This window comes from Polypterus senegalus, chromosome 13 (assembly GCF_016835505.1).
Source record: "Polypterus senegalus isolate Bchr_013 chromosome 13, ASM1683550v1, whole genome shotgun sequence".
NCBI lineage: Eukaryota > Metazoa > Chordata > Cladistia > Polypteriformes > Polypteridae > Polypterus > Polypterus senegalus.
The window spans coordinates 87,288,019-87,307,218 of record NC_053166.1 but is presented as its reverse complement, the minus strand read 5'-3'; the positions used below and the strand labels follow the sequence as shown (position 1 = coordinate 87,307,218).

The following is a 19,200-nucleotide window of genomic DNA, read 5'->3' as shown; positions in this document are numbered from 1 at the left end:
GCCACATCTTTTCACTACATCTGGAACTTCGTAGGACAAAAGTTTACATTTCATTCAGAGGGCTATTTACAGGGATCTTCATTCCACACACCATAGTCATCGGCATCTGCTGTACTGGACTGTGTTTGGACTTTATCATTAGAGTTAATTGTTTACTGAGTAGTGTCTGTTGTTTTATTCAGTTTCATATATGTAAATAATTATCGTCGGCAGGGAATCAGGGAGAGCTTTTGTGTACATGTCGTTTGTTGAATAATTTTTTTGGCCTTCTTTAACTTCTTGAATATATACTTTATCTTTATTATTTATTGCATCATTGAGATGCTTATTATCTGTGTGTGTGTCAGATTAAGGCTGAGTGTGTTTATGGGGTACCCGTAATAAAATAAACAAATTACTGTCATAAGGCGGTGTGAATCTTAGCATCCTTATGACTGCTACAAGATATTTTAATTCAAAAGGGGAATTGGCCTTCAAAAAAAAATGCCTGAAATTACATGCAATAGTTGTGCCTTTAATTTCTTAGATAAATCTGAAGATTTTAAATGTCTGTAAAAAGATGCAGACAGTAGCATTAATATACTAAAATACTGTACTCCTTTGAACATGTGGCAATGGAAAACTGTAAAAGGATGATGGGGTGTGTGGCTTAGACCGATAAAATATAAATAAAAATTGATTTTTTTTAAAGTAACAGAAATTTACTGCAAAAGTACTACTTTCATTAGAAAGCAAATCCACAAAACAAATGTGCAGACAGTAATTATTATTACTACACAATTAAAACAGTTACTTCCTAAATAAATACAATACAAATATAAGGTAATGGCCAAGTACAGCACCAGATTTAGGCATTTAAAGGTAGGACAGATGTGGTGTACAAAGATTTTCTCTTCAGTTTCAAAACATGAATTAAATATTTTAACTCACGAAGGACGAAGGACTGCACAAGGTACAGAGTTCCCCAGGACATCTTTTGTGACTGCGCACACATAGCGTTCTTGCTTGGTGATAAGGCTAACTCTGTCAAGAGAGCTGTTGATCAGTGTGAACTTGACAGGAATCAAATCCGAGACTTTGATAGGCTTTCCAGACATTGGACAATAAACAGTTTTGTCCTGAAAACAGGAAAGAGAGAGATGGGGGGGACAAAAAAGTAATTCCATTTAAATCATTGACACAAACTGACTCTTTACAGTAGTAGATCATTCTGCTGTCTTGACTGTTACTTTTTTAAGAATGATCCAGATGAGCCAGGAGCAGTTAATGAGCAGCAGACAAGACCTACAACAACAGCACAATATGCTAAAAAGACAACACAACAAGAAGATCAACTCACTGGCTTCTTCAAAGCTGCCTTTTTAGCCTCAGGTGTTAAGGAAGGAATCCAGAAGCTGGGCAGCTTGGAGTCCTTTTGTTCAGGTTCAGCTTCACTAGAGGAAGAAATTGATTTTGACTGCTCACCTATTAAACAGAAGATTGAAATATCTTAAAAAAAAAACCACTGAAACAAAAAAAAAAAAGAAAAAAATTGCAATGTGATATTAGATTTTGTGTGAAAATTATATGCACGGTCTATACTATTTATGACATGCTCACTGAAGATAAACAGGGAAGCTGGCAAGAATAAATGAGGGAGATCAAGAAAATATGGTTATTTAAAAGAAAGCAAATACTAAATACAGTTTCAAAATTGTTTGGAAGACTTCAAAATAGTTTAATACTTGGAAATAAATCTGATTGTCACTGTCTAAAAATGATAAAAATTAACACAGTCTGTGCAAATCATTGAACATATTACAGGGCAGTAATGAGTTTAACTGCTGGAACAGTAGAGACAAGCAAATATTTCAAACATATTGTTCAAGGATGAAAAAGTTCAGACAAAGACAGCAATAATGGGTTCAATATTTTGTAAGAGTCAATCTATACATTTCATGGATGCAAAGAAATTCCCATCCTAACCAATGAGCCCCTTTTCTTAGTTTCTGCTTTCACAAATGTTGCCGGTAAGGGTGCCATTTTTCAAAGTTTATCTAATGAAACGTATATTGCACTGATGCTTATGATCCCTCCAAAATTGTAAGCACACAACCACAGCCCTAATTATTTAAACTAAGCTCTGCAGATGTAGCCTTCTGGTTAATTTATTTTTAAAGTAAACCATCTAATGAAACATTATCTGAACGTCTTGATTCCGTACTTTTGAAATGTCGGATCAAAACTGCTTTTTATAATATTACTTAAATATTTTTTGTCCATTGATTTTTCCATAAATAGCTGCATTTACTATATTTTTCTAGTATAAAAAGTTAACTTTAAAAGAAATAAATATACCCCTTTGATTTCATATGCAATGAAAATATGTAATAATTTTTTTGAATAACCTACCACAACCAGTGTCTATAATATGCAGGCAATTGAAAGCAAAGCTCAAATTAACAATGGATTCTGGAAAAGAATTATCAAAACTACATTCAGTAATTTGACTTAAATTCATCACATGCTATTTTGCATGCTAAATGCATCTAACCTGTTCCTTAAGATGTTCATATAACAGCCCAAATGTAACCATATAGCATCCAGGGAGTGTTTAAATGTTGCTAAAAGTGTAGTGGTATACAGTGCAACGTCTATGTTTATTTCCTAAATACTGTGATTCATTATACAGTATGTTGGTTTGTGAGGTTGCTCGAGTGCTGTTCAATGCTCAAAACAGTGAGGACAGGAAGTTAACCAAAAACGAAACAGAAACACAATTTGCAAATAAAAGTGTTTCAGCACTATTGCCAAACTGAACATGTTTTTATTTTCAAGAATCAATTTAAAAAGCTATTAAAATACAGAAGTTGCAATGCCTTTAAAACACTCTCTAATAGCATCCTTATATGCATCTTTTGCACACTTGTCATCCATTCCCTATAGGCAGTGATGTTGGAGTAGAAAATAGTTTTGATCCGTGTCTTCAATGAACATTGTGGCCCTAGGGTATTTTCTTCTGCAATACTGCTTTTCACCTTTGTGAAAACCTAATTATTAACAATTTGTCCCTGAGGTGAACTTTGAGGAATGAAACTGCAAGAAATGAATCTGTTCTAATTTTCTGTGTGGGTGCTCACAGCACTGGTATTTTACTAGTAGAAAACAGTCAATTAACGGGCGAGTCTTAAGTAGGAATACACTTTCCTAATATTGTACACTCAGCTGATACTTCTGTTTATTATTAAGGTTTTTTATTTGGTCAAAAGTAGTAAACATTGCCACTAACTCTCTGTCAGCAGTATGTCTTTACAACAATTACAGTATCAAACACCATAGACTATTTCTTTTTGAAGCAAATAGGTACAGTATTTGGGACATCCATCCTCCATCTGCACACATTTTGTACAATTCAGGTTTTCGTGACAGGAGCCTACCAGTATCAGGCACAAAGCAGGAAACAACCCTGCCCAAGGTGTCAATTCACTGTAGTGCCACTGACAGCAACTGACAGATTAATCTGTGTGTAGCTAATGACCATTCAAAATGCTAACAATGTTGTGCAAATAACTGTACTGTACATGATAACTATAAAACTGGCATATATAACTACAATAAGTGTCTTTGAAAATTGAGGTGTGCATATATCATCCAGCTAATGATATGGAGAAAGTATGCCGGAAAGAATAAGCCCAAATCACTCTGAACGGTGTGCATATCCAGAACTTATTACACTAAAAGACTTAAAGCTGCTAAAGCTGTTACAGTTTGTATAAGTATTAAACCCCACAGTTCCCTTTTTTCTTTATAATTTTTTTAAACATAAAACAATATCACTTAAAAAAAAAAACACAGGTTCATAGGATCAATATTGTTAGTACTTTGAAAGAAAAATAGTATAGAAGAAATTTTCAGTGTAGAATTTGATAGTGAGTAAAATGAGAGAAATGGTCAAGAGTCAGATAACTTTTACAAGGTCCTGCATACATGCTTCACATTGTGCCCATAAAGAAGTGTTATTAATTACACATATGCACATACCAGAAAAAGGATTCAGTGGTTTTGAGATAATACTGCTCTCTTTTTTCAAGAAGTTCTTAACTTTTGACTCTTCTGCTGCTTGCTGCAAGACCTTCTGCTCAGCATTCTGTTCCTTCTTCTGTTTTTCATATGCCTAAAAAAGACACAGAAATACATAAACAACACTATTATAATACAATGAAAACAACCCATAAGAAAAATGGCATACCTTCATCTTTCTTGATATTTCAAGTTTCTGATGAAGAATATATTCCAGGATTGCTTCCCTTTCAAAAAGAAAGCCATCTGGACTGCAGGAAAACAAAGGCATGTGATGAAAAGGAAAAAAAGGATCCCCTTATAAAGTATGCACACTGAGCAAACCTGCAGGTCTAGTATCAGAGGCAGTATTATTTCTTAAAGTTCTACAGAATCAAATAGGGAGGGAGATAACAGTTTTCCTTTTAATAACAAAAATGATATCAAAGTTACGTACACTCATGATAAATGTCTGCATGTCTAAGTATTATTGTCTAAACATTTATCAAAATATTTTACAACAGTTTAATTTTAGAAGACTATAGATAATAAATGTAAATGCAAGTGTTATGTGGTGTAAATTATGTTTGGCAATACTGTACTACAATATGGTCTATTAGAAAAAGAAGGCGGTCAATAAAACAGATGAACGTCTTCCAATTAACCAAAGGTTCAGTTGATAACTGTAGCTTAATCTGGAACAGAGTTAAAGGAATTATTTACAGTTTCACTACTGTATTCTCTTCTCGCCAAGCCCACTAAACTAGAAGTGAATTAGCATCTGAGTTGTTCCTCTTGAAAAAATTGCCCACATCAGTGAATAAAGAACATAAGCTACAAATTGGTAATGTCAGAACGGAGCATGACACTACTGATTCAGAGGTCAGAATTTCAAAGTCACTATGATAGAGCCCATACTAATGTACCACTAGCTAAATGCAGCAAATTACTTCCATCAAGACTCTGGAAATGACTGTTATGTCTCAATTCCTGTCATTAGAACGAAATCAGGCCTAACATCTACTGTCCACCCCCAAACAATTAACAGAGAATTCCATGATTCTTCCACAAAATTATTTTCTGGAGCTTGAAATAACTTTCAAATTGATACAGAACATTTCTTGTGGGTCTGCTCCTTTCACCCCTTTGGTTTATGAGACATTCCCTTAGATGGCCTCATCACCTTCTTAAACTTAATTTTTGCGAGAAAGGATCCATGTTTAGGCAGACTGCTATCTGAGATTGCATTGGCAGCAATCACCTATATCCCTCTTTAACATGGCTAAGTAAGCCACATCTTCTAGTCATCTAAATCCAAGAGTCCATATGGTGGTCATTATGCAGAAAAAAATGTCCATAATCTAAAACCATGTCAATGTTTCATTCCTCTCTCAATCACAAGCACAGGGAAAAAACCTGTCCTTCGCTTGCTGGTGACAGAAAGCAGTTTATAAATTAATTCATCATGACCAAACTGGCTTAATTTGCTACTGACTAGCTTTTTTAAGACCAGTTTTTTCCTAGTTTTAAGATATTTTTTACTTTCAGTTTGTAATTAGTTTTTATTTTTTTTAATTTTTATTCACTTTTAGTTTTTCACCATTTTATAATTTTAGCATTTATTTATCATTCTTTTTCCCCAATTATTTAGTTTTAGTTGTTAAGCAATTAACTTTGTTTTTGTTATATTTTATTAGTTTTTTATTACACACCTAAAATGTCCATTTGGACACAGTTTTCTTTATCGTTGTCAAACTGTATATCATTCATGTTGTACCTGTCAACTTAATACATACCATTTTAATGTCTTTGACAGAACTTAATTTTCTCATGATAATGTGACAGTTCAAGGCTTCCTGTATTATCAAATAATGAAAGAATTAAATAACAAGTATACCTAATGTCATATTACCTCAATCTGCAATAAATTTAAGCAAAGGGTTATTTAATTTCTTTCTCCCTGTGTCATTCCACTTTAATACATAAATACACTTTATTTATAGCCTTTAATATTGTGAATTCTTTATATTTGTGGATTTCTTGAGTTAATACCAATGTTTGGTGAGAATTTCATGTAAATAGCCTTATTGGAAATATATTTACTGAAAAAAATGTTGACGTGTTAAATACTTGTTTCCCCCACTGTACATGTGACATCAGCTTGGATGTTAGCACTGACTGCAAACTAAGCATCTGCTTAATTGGCCACTGCAAAACGTTAAATGGATGAAATCCCTACCTTTTTTGGCATATAAAAATACAATTTTTTCCAGTCTAAATACTGACTGAATTTAAAATATGAAGTGGCTACTGAAACTTACAGTTCTAATTTTAAAACTATTTAGTAGCATTTTCCAAATTAAAATGTTTCATGTTTTAATTTAAGTTTCTTTCATTCAAAGTTGCCTGCCATTCATTGTCAACGTGGCTTCTGTGACTGATGGTCAGTTGTGGCCAGTGAAATCTACAGAATACGTCATTGACAAGCGATAAAGCTTTGGTATTTGCCATCATTTCTAGACAAGAAAGCTGACTGATGGATGAACAGACCAATAAAATCTGGACACCAGCAGCAAGGAGTATTTGCACATGTGCACAAATCAATGCACGCTCCTAACAACATTTAGGTCTGCATGGTTTTAAATAATATATAATAAATATACCAGCAACTGCACAGTCATATGTACACTATGCACAAAAGCTAGTGTGGTGAAAATCAAAATTAAAATTACAAAAACTAGTTTTGTTTTCATTTATATTTTCTAATTTTGCTTAACTCTAGTTGTTAAGACAGTTTTTCATTTTTATTTTAGTATTAGTTAACAAAATGATTATTTTTTCACTAATGACATACAGTGCCCTCCACAATTATTGGCACCCCTGGTTAAGATATGTTCTTAGGCTTGTAATAAATTCTTTTTTTTTTCCAAACAAATATAGGCTCACAACACAAAAAAGAGAAAAATCCAACCTCTAATTGGAGTACATTTATTTATTGGGAAAAAAATCCCACATTAAGAAATACATTTTTTACATGAAATCATGTGTGCCACTTATTGCCACCCCGAACAATTCCTATAAAATAAATGTAATTGAAGCATTTTTGTAATTTCTAGTTTAGTTTTTAAAGTTGATCAATGTAAATTGGACCTTTTAATTAGTAATTAATGACTTCCTGTGTCCCTGGGGAATAAATATGATGTGACACAGAGTCCTATTGCTCTTGGCCACTCTTCAACATGGGAAAGACAAGAGAATGTGCTGTTCAAGTAAGGCAGATGTGTGTCGACCTTCATAAGTCAGGTAATGGCTACAAGAAAATAGCTCCTCGCCTAAACCTGCCTGTATCTACAGTCAGAAGAATAATAAAGAAGAGAAAAACAACAGGATCAGTGACAGACAAGGCTGGACGAGGACTGTAAGAGAATTAAAAAATTCTCCAAAGCTCACTGTTCGAGAACTGCACGAAAGAGTGGTATCTTGGGGTCACAAAGTCTCCATGACAACCATAAGACACTATCTCCATGCCGACAAGCTATTTGGGAGACATGCAAGGAAAAAGCCTTTTCTCACCTACAATCACAAACATAAATGTCTGGAGTTTGCAAAGTGGTACTGGGGCTTCAACTGGAATCGTGTGCTTTGTTTGGTCAGATGAGACTAAAATTGAGCTTTATGGCAACAAACTGTCTAAGTGGGTTTGGTGTGAATCCAAGAATCAGTATACGGGAAAGCACTGTACTTTAATTAAAGGTTGGATTTTTCTCTTTTTTGAGTTGTGAGAATTTATTAGAAGCCTAAGAACATATCTTAACCAGGGGTGCCAATAATTGTGGAGGGCACTATATTTAGTTTTAGTTTTCATTAACGGAAATAACATTGCTTTAGACAACGTTCAGAAACTTCTCCATTATATTAATTCTACTTCAGTCCTCTTTTCCCTTGATCAAGAAAAACTTTGATTGCATGAACTGGAGTCGCATGTGGACGGTAACAGAAAGAATAGGAATCAATGCAGGATATAGAAACTTAGTTAAAATATTATATTCATCCCTTTATGTAGTCGTTCTGATAAATTTCTGTATCAGTTATCCTTTTCCCCTCAAATAGCAGGTAAACAAAACTGTCTACTTAGCCCACCTTATCAGTCTACACCTTGAATCACTGGCTACAGTATCCTGCAACTGGAAAGTTCCTAAGCTAGTTATGCCCGATAACTACCAGTAGTTATCTTAATTTTACAATATGCTACAATGGAGCTATGTTAGGCCACCACAGTTTCCACCAAGGCCAAATGGGGACTAGTCCAATTCAGTTAAGTGATTTAAAACATAAATGTGTGCAACCCTTTCTACTTCTTCTACTCCGCTTTATCCCCTGAAGATTTCTCATTCCCTGGAAGAAGTGGCACAGTCAGGGCACTGTTTTCTTTCTTTGGTAAATACTTAGTCACTCTGTGCTTTGTTCTCCTACTCAGGATGGAATGCATAGATGCTAGTTGTGTGTCTGGAGTTTGTTAATATACTGGAATGTTCTGTTCATGCTGAATTTTCAGTAAGCAATTGGTCACAAAACAAAAAAATGATAAGATGTTAGGGTATTTTCCTTCTCTACAACAAATATGTAATAAGCTTCAGAGCAATTATTCCAAATTTTGGGAAAGCACTTGAGCAAGTATTATAAAACAACAAATGCCAAATGTGTATTACATGAAACATTTAATATGAGTAGCCATTATAGGACGAATAACTGCATAATCATTATAAAGTTTAAATGAAAACAATTCACTCTTTCTGCAAGCAAGAGCTTTAATCAACTTTTCTTCTTAATGTGTCAATCAATAGGTTACACATTTTGCAATTCACCGTGTGCTCCAGCCTATGTAAATGGTTTATTTCTTAACAAGATAAATGATAAATTGTAGTAAAATCTGCAGTTTGATTCAGACTCCTACAGCCTACACAAACCTATACACCACTCTTTTTTGGAAATGAGTAAGCTGTAGTTTTAACAGCTTAGAAAAAGTATACATGACGAAAGCATAGTGTGCTTAAGGGCCGTGCAAGCACTATGGCCCTCAATAGACAACCTTCTCAATCCATTTAAAGATTGCAAGGACCAAAGACTATCTCACCAAGATTGGACAAAAGACTGAAAACAGGCATCTAATCCATAACAAAGTCTATTCTCACTCACACACACATAAACACACACCATATTTACACACAGTGACAATTTGGAATTTCCAATTAATATAACCTTAATTTATTATTATTATTTTTAAACCAATAACTATTATATTTAATTCTCTTGTGGCTTGAGCATATCTGTCCGTAGTAATTTCCATGAAATTGGACTTGAAAAGCTATTCAGTTATGACAAATGTTAGAGAATAACAGAAGTGAAAGGCAAACTTTTTTTACAGCAACTGATTATTATAGATATCAGATTAATGTGGTACTCTGATGGTAAATTATAAAGTGACCAGATTTTCAAAGTCCAAAGCCAGTACACTTGTGTAGCATGTATACCAACACATAAAGCCCATCCTCACTTGCTCAACACCCACTTAATTCAATTAACACCAGTGAGGGCACAGGGGAAAAAAAAAAACACTTTCACAAATGAAACACATATGATTCCACATTATGCTTAAAAGTGGAAACAAGTAAATGGCAAGTTCAAATGCTCAACTCAAAACTCATCTGTTCAGGAAGGCTTTTAGCTCTGCCTGACTTTATTACCCTTCTTTCAGTTTACCTCTATGTCAAGATGCTCATGTAACCTGTATGTTTATGCTAGATCATCAATTATGATGTCTTTTAGGCTTTTCTCTGAATTTACTATCTTACTCTTCTTTATTTATTTATCTGGTTTAGTACAATGATATATACTGTATACCCTGCCGTTCTTTCTTAAACTCTGTGAAGTGCCTTGAGCATGGGAAGGGTGCTATATAAATAAAATGCATCATTATTATTATTACTACTATCTGGTTTTGTCTGCTTTTTGATGATGATCAAATTTAACACAAGTTCTTAATCAAACATTCCCCATTGTAGTTTTGACTGCACTATTGTATATCCTTCACACCGAACTGGAAGCTGGTCTATGAGAGGAGTCCCTTTTGGAGCTTCATATTTGCATTTCTAAATAAACTGCTCAAAACAATTAAAGGAACACTTTAAAAACACATCAGATCTCAATGGGAAAAAAAAAAAAAAAACTCATGTTGGATATCTGTACTGATATGGACTGGGTAATGTGTTAGGAACGAAAGGATACCACATCATTTGATGGAAATGAAAATTATCAACCTACAGAGAGCTGAATTCAAAGACACCCCAAAAATCAAAGTGAAAAAATGATGCGGCAGTCTAGTCCATTTTGCTGAAATTTTATTGCAGCAACTGAAAATTGTACTCAGTAGTCTGTATGGCCCCCAGATGCTTGTGTGCATGCCTGACAACATCGGGGCATGGTCCAAATGAGACGACGGATGCTGTCCTGGGGGATCTCCTCCCAGATCTGGACCAGGGCATCACTGAGTTCCTGGACAGTCTGAAGAGCAACCTGGCAGCGTCAGATGGACCAAAACATAATGTCCCAGAGGTGTTCTATTGGATTTAGGTCAGACGAGCGTGAGGGCCAGTCAATGGTATCAATTCCTTCATCCTCCAGGAACTGCCTGCATACTCTCGCCACCGGAGGAAACCAGGTCCCTCTGCACCAGCATAGGGTCTGAAAATGGGTAAAAGGACTACCTAATGGCAGTCAAGGAGCTATTGTCTAGCCTGTAGAGATCTGTGCTTTCCTCTATGGATATGCCTCCCTAGACCATCACTGACCCACCACCAAATCGGTCATGCTGAATGATGTTACAGGCAGCATAACATTCTTCATGGGTTCTCCAGACCCTTTCACATCTGTCATATGTGCTCAGGGTGAACCTGCTCTCAACTGTGATAAACACAGGGCGCCAGTGGTGGACCTGCCAATTCTGGCATTCCATGGCAAATGCCAATCGAGCTCCACAGTGCTGGGCAGTGAACACAGGGCCCACTAGAAAACGTCAGGCCCCCCTCATGAAGTCTATTTCAGATTATTTGGTCAGAGACATTCACACCAGTGGCCTGTTGGAGGCCATTTTGTAGGGCTCTGGCAGTGCTCATCGTGTTCCTTCTTACCTAAAGAAGCAGAGACCGGTCCTGCTGATGGGTTAAGGACCTTCTATGGCTCTGTCCAGCTCTCCTAGAGTAACTGCCTATCTCCTGCAATCTCCTCCATGCCCTCGAGATTGTGCTGGGAGACACAGCAAACCTTCTGGCAATGGCCATCCTGGAGAAGATGGACTACCTGTGCAACCTCTGTAGGGTCCAGGTATCGCCTCATGCTACCAGAAATGACACTGATCCTAGCTAAATGCAAAACAAGTGAAAAACAGTCAGAAAAGATGAGGAGGGAAAAATGTCAGAGGTCTCCACCAGTTAAACCATTCCTGTTTTGGGGGTCGTCTCATTGTTGCCCCTCTAGTGCACCTGTCATTAATTTCATTAACACCAAAGCAGCGGAAACTGATTAACAACCCCCTCTGCTACTTAACTGACCAGATCAATATCCTATGGTTTTACTGACTTGATACTATACTCTCATTAAAAAGTGTTCCTTTAATTTTTTTGAGCAGTATATATTCTAAGGATGATCCTTTCGGTGGAGTGATGTTTAATTAGATGGGCAGCCTTTTTAAAAATCGCAACATTTTCATGTCCTTCAACTATTTATCAGGATGTATGGCCTGAAATCAGCACACACTCTGTCACATGGACCTCTTGCCACACTATTAAACGATAGTGACCATGAAATAGTAAATAATCATTCTGACCCTCTCTATTATAACATGCAGATAATGGAGCTATAAGCTTGATTTACTGCAAGGTAAATACTACTAACTAAATACTTATTTGCTCTGTATGCAGCAATGGCTTACATACCACAGGGTACTTCATTCATATCTAGATAACTCTTTGGTCTCCTCGTTTGCATGTTATACTTCTACAGTTAATAAGATCATTTAATTTACCTGTAATGACATTAAAGCATCGGGAGGAGACAGATGCCTGCAGAGGTTTCTCCACACACTCAGCTGGAGTCACCAATAGAGGACTGCCATTCCTGCACGTGCAATCAACCAGTGACAGTGACTTCCTACCCCACAGACAGAGTCTGCTGGTTTTCCATTAACTTGAATTGGGGATCTGCTTTATTGTCAGTGGCGTCTATCAGAGTTGAAAAAGAGGAGAATCTACAAAATATACAAGTTGGTATATCTGCCATTAAGGTAAAATTGAAACAGTAAAGAGTCTGTTTAAAAACAGACGGCTTTGAAAATTACTGAGTTCACAAATTCACCAATGCTTTTCAACAGGAGATTTTGGAATTTTAAAACTATGTACACTGCAATCTGTTCAAGATATCTCTATGAAAATGGAACTGTCTTGTCAAATTTCTTTGAATAATTCTTCTTTCAGCTGCTCTGCTGTTAGGGGTTGCCACAGCGGATTATCTTTTTCCATATCTTCCTGTCCTTGCTCTGTTACACCCATTACCCGCAGGTCCTCTCTCACCACATCCATAAACCTTCTCTTAGGCCTTCCTCTTTTCCTCTTACCTGGCAGCTCCATCCTTAGTATCCTTTTCTGAATATATTCAGCATTCCTCTTCTGCGCATGTCCAAACCAACATAATCTCTCCTCCCCGAGTTTGTCTCCAAACTGTTCAACCTGAGCTGACCCTCTAATGTACTCATTTCTGATCCTGTCCATCCCTGTCACACCCAATGCAAATCTTAACATCATTTACTCTACCACCTCCAGCTCTGTCTCCTGTTTTTTCCTCTGTTGGTGAAAAAAATAGCTGTTTCATATAGACAGACAAACAGATATGGCTATCACAATAGGCGCTTCACACATTATATGCAAACGCACCTAGAAAATTACACCTTGCAGAATCTTCCTTATATTATTCAGTTTCCACTTCTTAATATACAAGAAATCAGCCTCTAATCTGCAATGTCGGAAGCCTGACATGCTAATCCTAAATACAATGACAATTGTAATTATTCATTCCATGCTGCTAACATATAGTCAAATATTAAACAAATGTCTTCAAATTTTTATACCAGATATGTCAGCAACACTTGACTGTTTAATAAGGCGTTTTATAAATTGTTTTTTTAATTTAATAATGAGGACATATTTATTTAGCTAATATGATTTAAGTAAACTTGTTTCCTAGGGATTAATGTAAGTGTAATAACAATGAAGCTGCATTTATGGGCCTATCATTTGTAAGATGCTTTTGTTAAAATCATTTGACAAAGGTATATCATACTCACGTGACAACAGGATCTCGACAAGGCTGCAGAGACAAGGAACAGCAGTCAAAGTCTTTAATAGCATCTTTCCCTAGACGGACACTTTGAGTTCCATAGCCAGAGGCAGCTGGTAAACAGACAAGTCAGGAATTTACAATTACAAAATGAAAAGCTGCTACTGTTTTACACTAGTTTTGAACATCATTTCAGTGAATTTCTTCAAAGCAAAACATGAACTTTGGGAAACAAAACGCAGGCTTTAATAACTAAATCTCAAATTGTAAAGTTTTTTTCTGTCAAGTTAGTATTTTCTGCATTTACTCCTCATAAACATTTCAAGCATACCTTTTTGCATAAGCACAATTTTTTTAAAAGATATATAAATAAAAATCACACAGTAATCTCAAAACCAAAAAAAGCTGCTAGCTAAAAGGATTTTTAAAACTTCACCAAAAGACAACTATGCTAAAAATGCTCCATGAATTCTGTTGTCATTTATTGAAGAAAATAGCTGTCTGGTTCTTACTAATAGCAAACACACAGCAAGACATGTCATTGCAATAAATGCTCTTCATCAATTAAATAAGTCTTGAATTTTACATTTGTGGGTATGTATCATGCAAAATACTGAAAAACAAAACTGACACTTATGACAGAAAAATTCAAAACCACCATATTGCTAAGCTAAGCTAAGCTAAGCAAAATGAGTTTGTGTTAACAGAAATTGAGTATAATTAACAGCAGGTTCATTTAAAAAACAAAAAAAAACAAAACCACACAACTATCAATATTCACCGATACCAGAAATTGGCAAAGATGCAAACGTCTCAGTAGCCAACATCTGGGAGGTCCTTAAGACACATGATGTCCAGGTGTCTGACATGGGAGAAGTGTAAGACATCTCGGGAGTTCAGGCTGTCATCAAGCAAGCAATTGCGAGAACAATTTACACTGTGTTTGTTCCAACGCTTGCACTCTCCTCAAGGTAGATCAATTTAGATGTATCATGTATGATATGGACTACCTCCAGGACAGGAAGAGCGAATTAAAGACACACTAAAGTGGAAGACCAGAAACTTGACATTCTGGTGAGTTCAGAGACTGACGGGATCACCAGAACAGTTGACTTTGTTCTATCCAGGAAAGTGACTGCATTTGTCCACATCATTAAGATTCTTTCTATTCAATGTGTCACTCTCACACTCATACTGACAAAAGGTTCTCATCATCATTGACAAGCAGCAAGACAGCAGGACTAGACAATATTACCATTGACATCCTGAAGACTGGTGATTCCATCCAACATCCCTGCGGGCACACCGGTTCACCCAGTGCATTGACAAAGGGAAGATACTTAATCAGTGAAGGACCACAACCACCATGCTCATCTTCAAAAAGGGCAAGAAGGAACTCAAAACTATTGTCTTGTCTCCTCCCCTTCCTGTTATTTACAAGATTTTCACTAAGTTGATTCTCAACCACATTCAGACATGTCTGGATGAAGAACAATCTGTTAAACAAGCAGGTTTTCTCACAAACGTCTGTGCTGACCACATCCAGACAGTGAAGTCTGATTGAGACCAGTCATGAGAACTGACTTCCATGGATATTTATTAACTTTGAGAGCGCTTTTAACAGCTGTCCACATCTGTATCCTAGTGGAGTGTTACTGTAATAACAGAAATACAATCCAGCTGTTCAACCAACCTGACACAAACCAATCAAGATGGGATTATGCAAGTGGGATACCATTAGCCTCCAACTCTTCTCAGCATGCTTGGAAGGCTTCATCAAGGAGCTCGACTGGGTTGAATTCACAATCAATATCAATGAGCTGAAGCTGAACCATCTACATTTCGCTGACAACATTGACTGTTTCATCAGGATGTCCAAAGAGATCTCAACAATACTCTCCCAGCTCAGCCAGGGAAGCTCCGTTTGAGAAAAGCATACCTATTCCAAAATACAAACTATGAGGAACTGTTTGCCTATACAAATCCAGTGACACTTGACAACAACAACACTGAAGAATGCATCTGCCTGGAACAAAGCTTCATGATGCTCAACAATTACAATGGAGAGATCAATAGGGGCTTGGGCATCCTTCGCCAACATCAAGGACTTCCAGAAGAAGACGAAGACACCAAACTACTGGGGAATATCCTCAACACCACCACACACTCTGGGCTATGCTAAATGAGTGATATCTGTGCATGGACCAAGGCGTAGTTCAAGAGGCTACACACCATACACTGTAACACACCATCAGATGGCAGTGTACAGAAGGTCTGGCAGACCCCATTACCTATGGAAAGAATCAGAAGCACTGATGGGCTAGCCAAGTCTTGCACGGCATCAAAAATAGATGGTCCCAGGCAATTGTAAAATGGCTACGCTGCAACATTAACAGAGGAATGCCTGAAACCACTTCTGGAAGAAGCTAAAAACCCACCCATCCAAAGCCTGCTACTAGGACTGCAGCACATTGGAAGAATTTCAGTAGCAATAGAAGAGGGTTCCAGAACACATACAGTATTTTCAAGCTGAGTATTAAAAAAAAAATCCTGTGTTTATTAGTTATCCTACTAGGTCTTTCGTACTGTCTTGGGGAATACCACAGTGCGCGGCATTGTGTTCCTGACTCAACAATCTGGGTTTCTGTACTCTTTCTATGATGTCTAACATGTCCTTCCTATGACCCATAATATCCCAGGAATAAATTGTCAACCAAGTAATACTGCATAAAGATATAAAATTGTATTTTACTAACAAATAAGTCTGAATGGATGGGCATATAGTTTAAGATCATGCAAAGCATTTATTTCTATGTTAAAACCTGAATATGTTTAATCATTTATTTGAAAGGAACTAATAAGCTAATTCTAACCAGCGCATTAACTGACAAATTATTTATAATAAAATAAGCTAAATAATACAAGAGAAAGCAATTTCTTGAAGGATTACTTTACATGGTAATATAAAAAGTTACTATTGTGAGCCTAGTAAAACTTACCTGTGGTTTAGCTTTACCCAACAATGTCTAAAAATATTGCACAAAATGCAGTGCAAGAAATTATTTTGTATTGGTTATGTCAGTTAGGAGTTCATTTAATAAGAAGAAATAACATTACAAACATACTTAGAACAAATACTTAAAAAGCAAACAAAAAGTAAAAACCATTGATGACACCTTACAAGCGTTTGAAATAACCCACGTCTGGCTTGTTATGGTGCAATCCTGCAGTGCTCTTTTGTGCAGGATCCCTATATGATTACATGGAGACTTGTTGTGAATCTATAATAATAAGGGCTTTATACAGTATGTATTGCGATGTTTTGCCAAAAAATAAAAAAATGAGATTACAATGGCTTAATTATTATGGGATGAACACGAAATGTACTGATACTGACAAGACCAAAGCTATGATACAATTCTGATTTATTTAAATATATACAAAGCAATGTTGAAATGTGTTCTTTAGATGTATGCATACATCTTTGATAAAAAACATGCAAAAAAATAAACTAACCATCACACTGACATTCTACCCATCACACTGACATTTCTATATTGATCACCATGCCTATTCAACAACAAATTACATTAAAAAATGACCCCACAAAACATATAATGTAAACATTTTCTTTTTAACGTGGCAGTACATAGACTCAGCTCTGTTGTCCCAATGGAATCAAATAAATAACCATGTTATATTTCAATTTATTTGTCAGTGTTAGTAAATATCTGAGAAGCACTGGTGCTATAAACCATCTATTCTGAAATTACAACGAGTCAGAGCCATTAAGGACATTTTTCATGAAATACATATTTATCTTTCTACGATATTTCCCTGCTACTGTTACAAAATAAATCACCTAAATAAGAATAAATGTGCCTTCCCAGCTTCTGGCCTCGCTTCTTGTCCCACAGAACAGAAAATACAAAGAAAAAGGACTGTTGACGATATCACTGGGCAATATAAAGCAGAGGGAACAGGACGTTATGGCTTGCTTCGCAGTACATAAAACACAAGACAAGAGAGTCATCAAAGCCAGGGAGAGATTTTACTGTTAGAAATGCACCACCGCAAACCACCTGTCAATAACTGCTTGGCCACACTCACCTGTGTCTTTCTTCTTTTCATGGTAGGTGTAAACAGCTCCTGCTGTGCAGTTTTTTCCATGTCGTGTCATTGCTTACTATTGTAGAAGAGAAATATAATTATATACATTTATTTAAAACTTCTGTATAAGTTTAAACACATTTTGTAAATGAAGGTCTCCAGACAATGATATTACTTTCATTTATGATCGCTATAACAAAGTCACGTTGCCCTGCTACACTGTACTGTATATGATGTGAAGGTGACTATGTATTAATAGCATCTTTAAATTTTTATAGTAGCATCTGCTGCTGCTGCTTTTAAATTACATTTACAGTTGCCTCATCATGCTCCATGAACGAACAAATAATAAGATCTTATTACTATTCTCCAACATAAAAACATTTCTTTACAGAAATCACTTCTCATAAATGGGTCTAGAGTTCAATAGTAATTTCAAGGTAAAGGAAAAAAGTGCAGTTTATTTATTCATGCATTTTCCTTGTTGTCTTACACTCAAATTTTAATTTATTTGTGTGTCAGAACAGAAATTCCCACAATAGTAACATGCTTTCATTTATGAAATGTCCATTCCATAATTTTGCCCACAATAGACCCAAAGCAACACGTGCTGACAAGAACTTGGACAACACATTTACTCATAAATAAATGACCATGGTTTGCAGGTAAAATGGTTAATCTCTGACTTTTAAACATTTTGGTTTTATTGTAATGGTAAGGCAACAGTTTTCTTAAATCACAAAAAAGCATATTTATTTATAACAAATTTGAGCTGTTAGCCAGCATTTAGATTTAGAAAAAAAAACAAACAATACTAAGCGTTATGGAGGAAGGTAGTTAATGAACTACAGTTTTATTAAAAAATGATGAGCAGTTCACAGGATTGTAAATAGTAAACTATTTCCACAGATATAGCATGTACAGATTTTAAATGTAACCATTTACTTTAACCACTTTACGCAAAATCAGATCAAGAAATGAAAATGGACTTAGCATATACTCTTTATTTCATATGAATAACATTAGAAAATTCACTAGAACAGGCAATTCATTCCAAAAAAGCCTTCCTAATTCAACCTAATTTTTCCAAAATAATATCAAATCAAGTTTTAAAGGGCCTTCCAAGTTTTACTCTCTCTTGCGCTACTTAGTAATTTGTTCCTTGTGCCTAAGGTTGTCTGTGCACTCAGGAGTCCCAGTCCATCTTCTATTTAAATACTGGCTGAGCCCAGGTGTGCATAGCTTCTAAGAGCAGAAGAAATTGGGCACTTCCAAGATGGTGTGGCCAGAGGTTACACTAGTATATTTAAAATTAATTAGCATTTAACAGGTATTATTTTGGCCAGGCATAATGACACGGTTGGTATCACTATAGTTTCTCAGCTCAACAGTCCAGTATTTTTAACCCTGCCACATGGCTGACAGTGAGGAAATTCCCTCTGTATAACTGCTTTTTATCCGCATCCCAAAAACATATATGTTAGGTTAACTGGCAACACTAAATGGGCTGAGTAGTCAGCCTATTACTGAGCAGGTGCCAATTCTGGGTTGGATCCTGGATCTTTGTCTCATGATGCTGGGCTGGACTTAGGTCTCTCCTCTGCAACCTTAACTGGGCTTAAACCTTTTCAGATTGGATGAAGACATGCTAAAGAACACCACCCA

General features: G+C 36.1%; 1 protein-coding gene across 1 annotated transcript in view; it reads right to left on the bottom strand.

The window, feature by feature from the left end:
* Positions 1–19,200, bottom strand: part of LOC120542813 (nitric oxide synthase interacting protein) — a 31,225-nt gene that overhangs the window by 7,922 nt on the left and 4,103 nt on the right. Inside the window, exons 2-7 of the mRNA XM_039775488.1 lie at positions 17,536–17,611; positions 13,433–13,538; positions 4,229–4,310; positions 4,021–4,153; positions 1,340–1,464; positions 931–1,118 (exon numbers count right to left, since the gene is read on the bottom strand). Coding sequence (XP_039631422.1) covers positions 931–1,118; positions 1,340–1,464; positions 4,021–4,153; positions 4,229–4,310; positions 13,433–13,538; positions 17,536–17,605 — 704 coding nt within the window. The 5' untranslated portion in view covers positions 17,606–17,611. The remainder of the gene's footprint in view (positions 1–930; positions 1,119–1,339; positions 1,465–4,020; positions 4,154–4,228; positions 4,311–13,432; positions 13,539–17,535; positions 17,612–19,200) is intronic.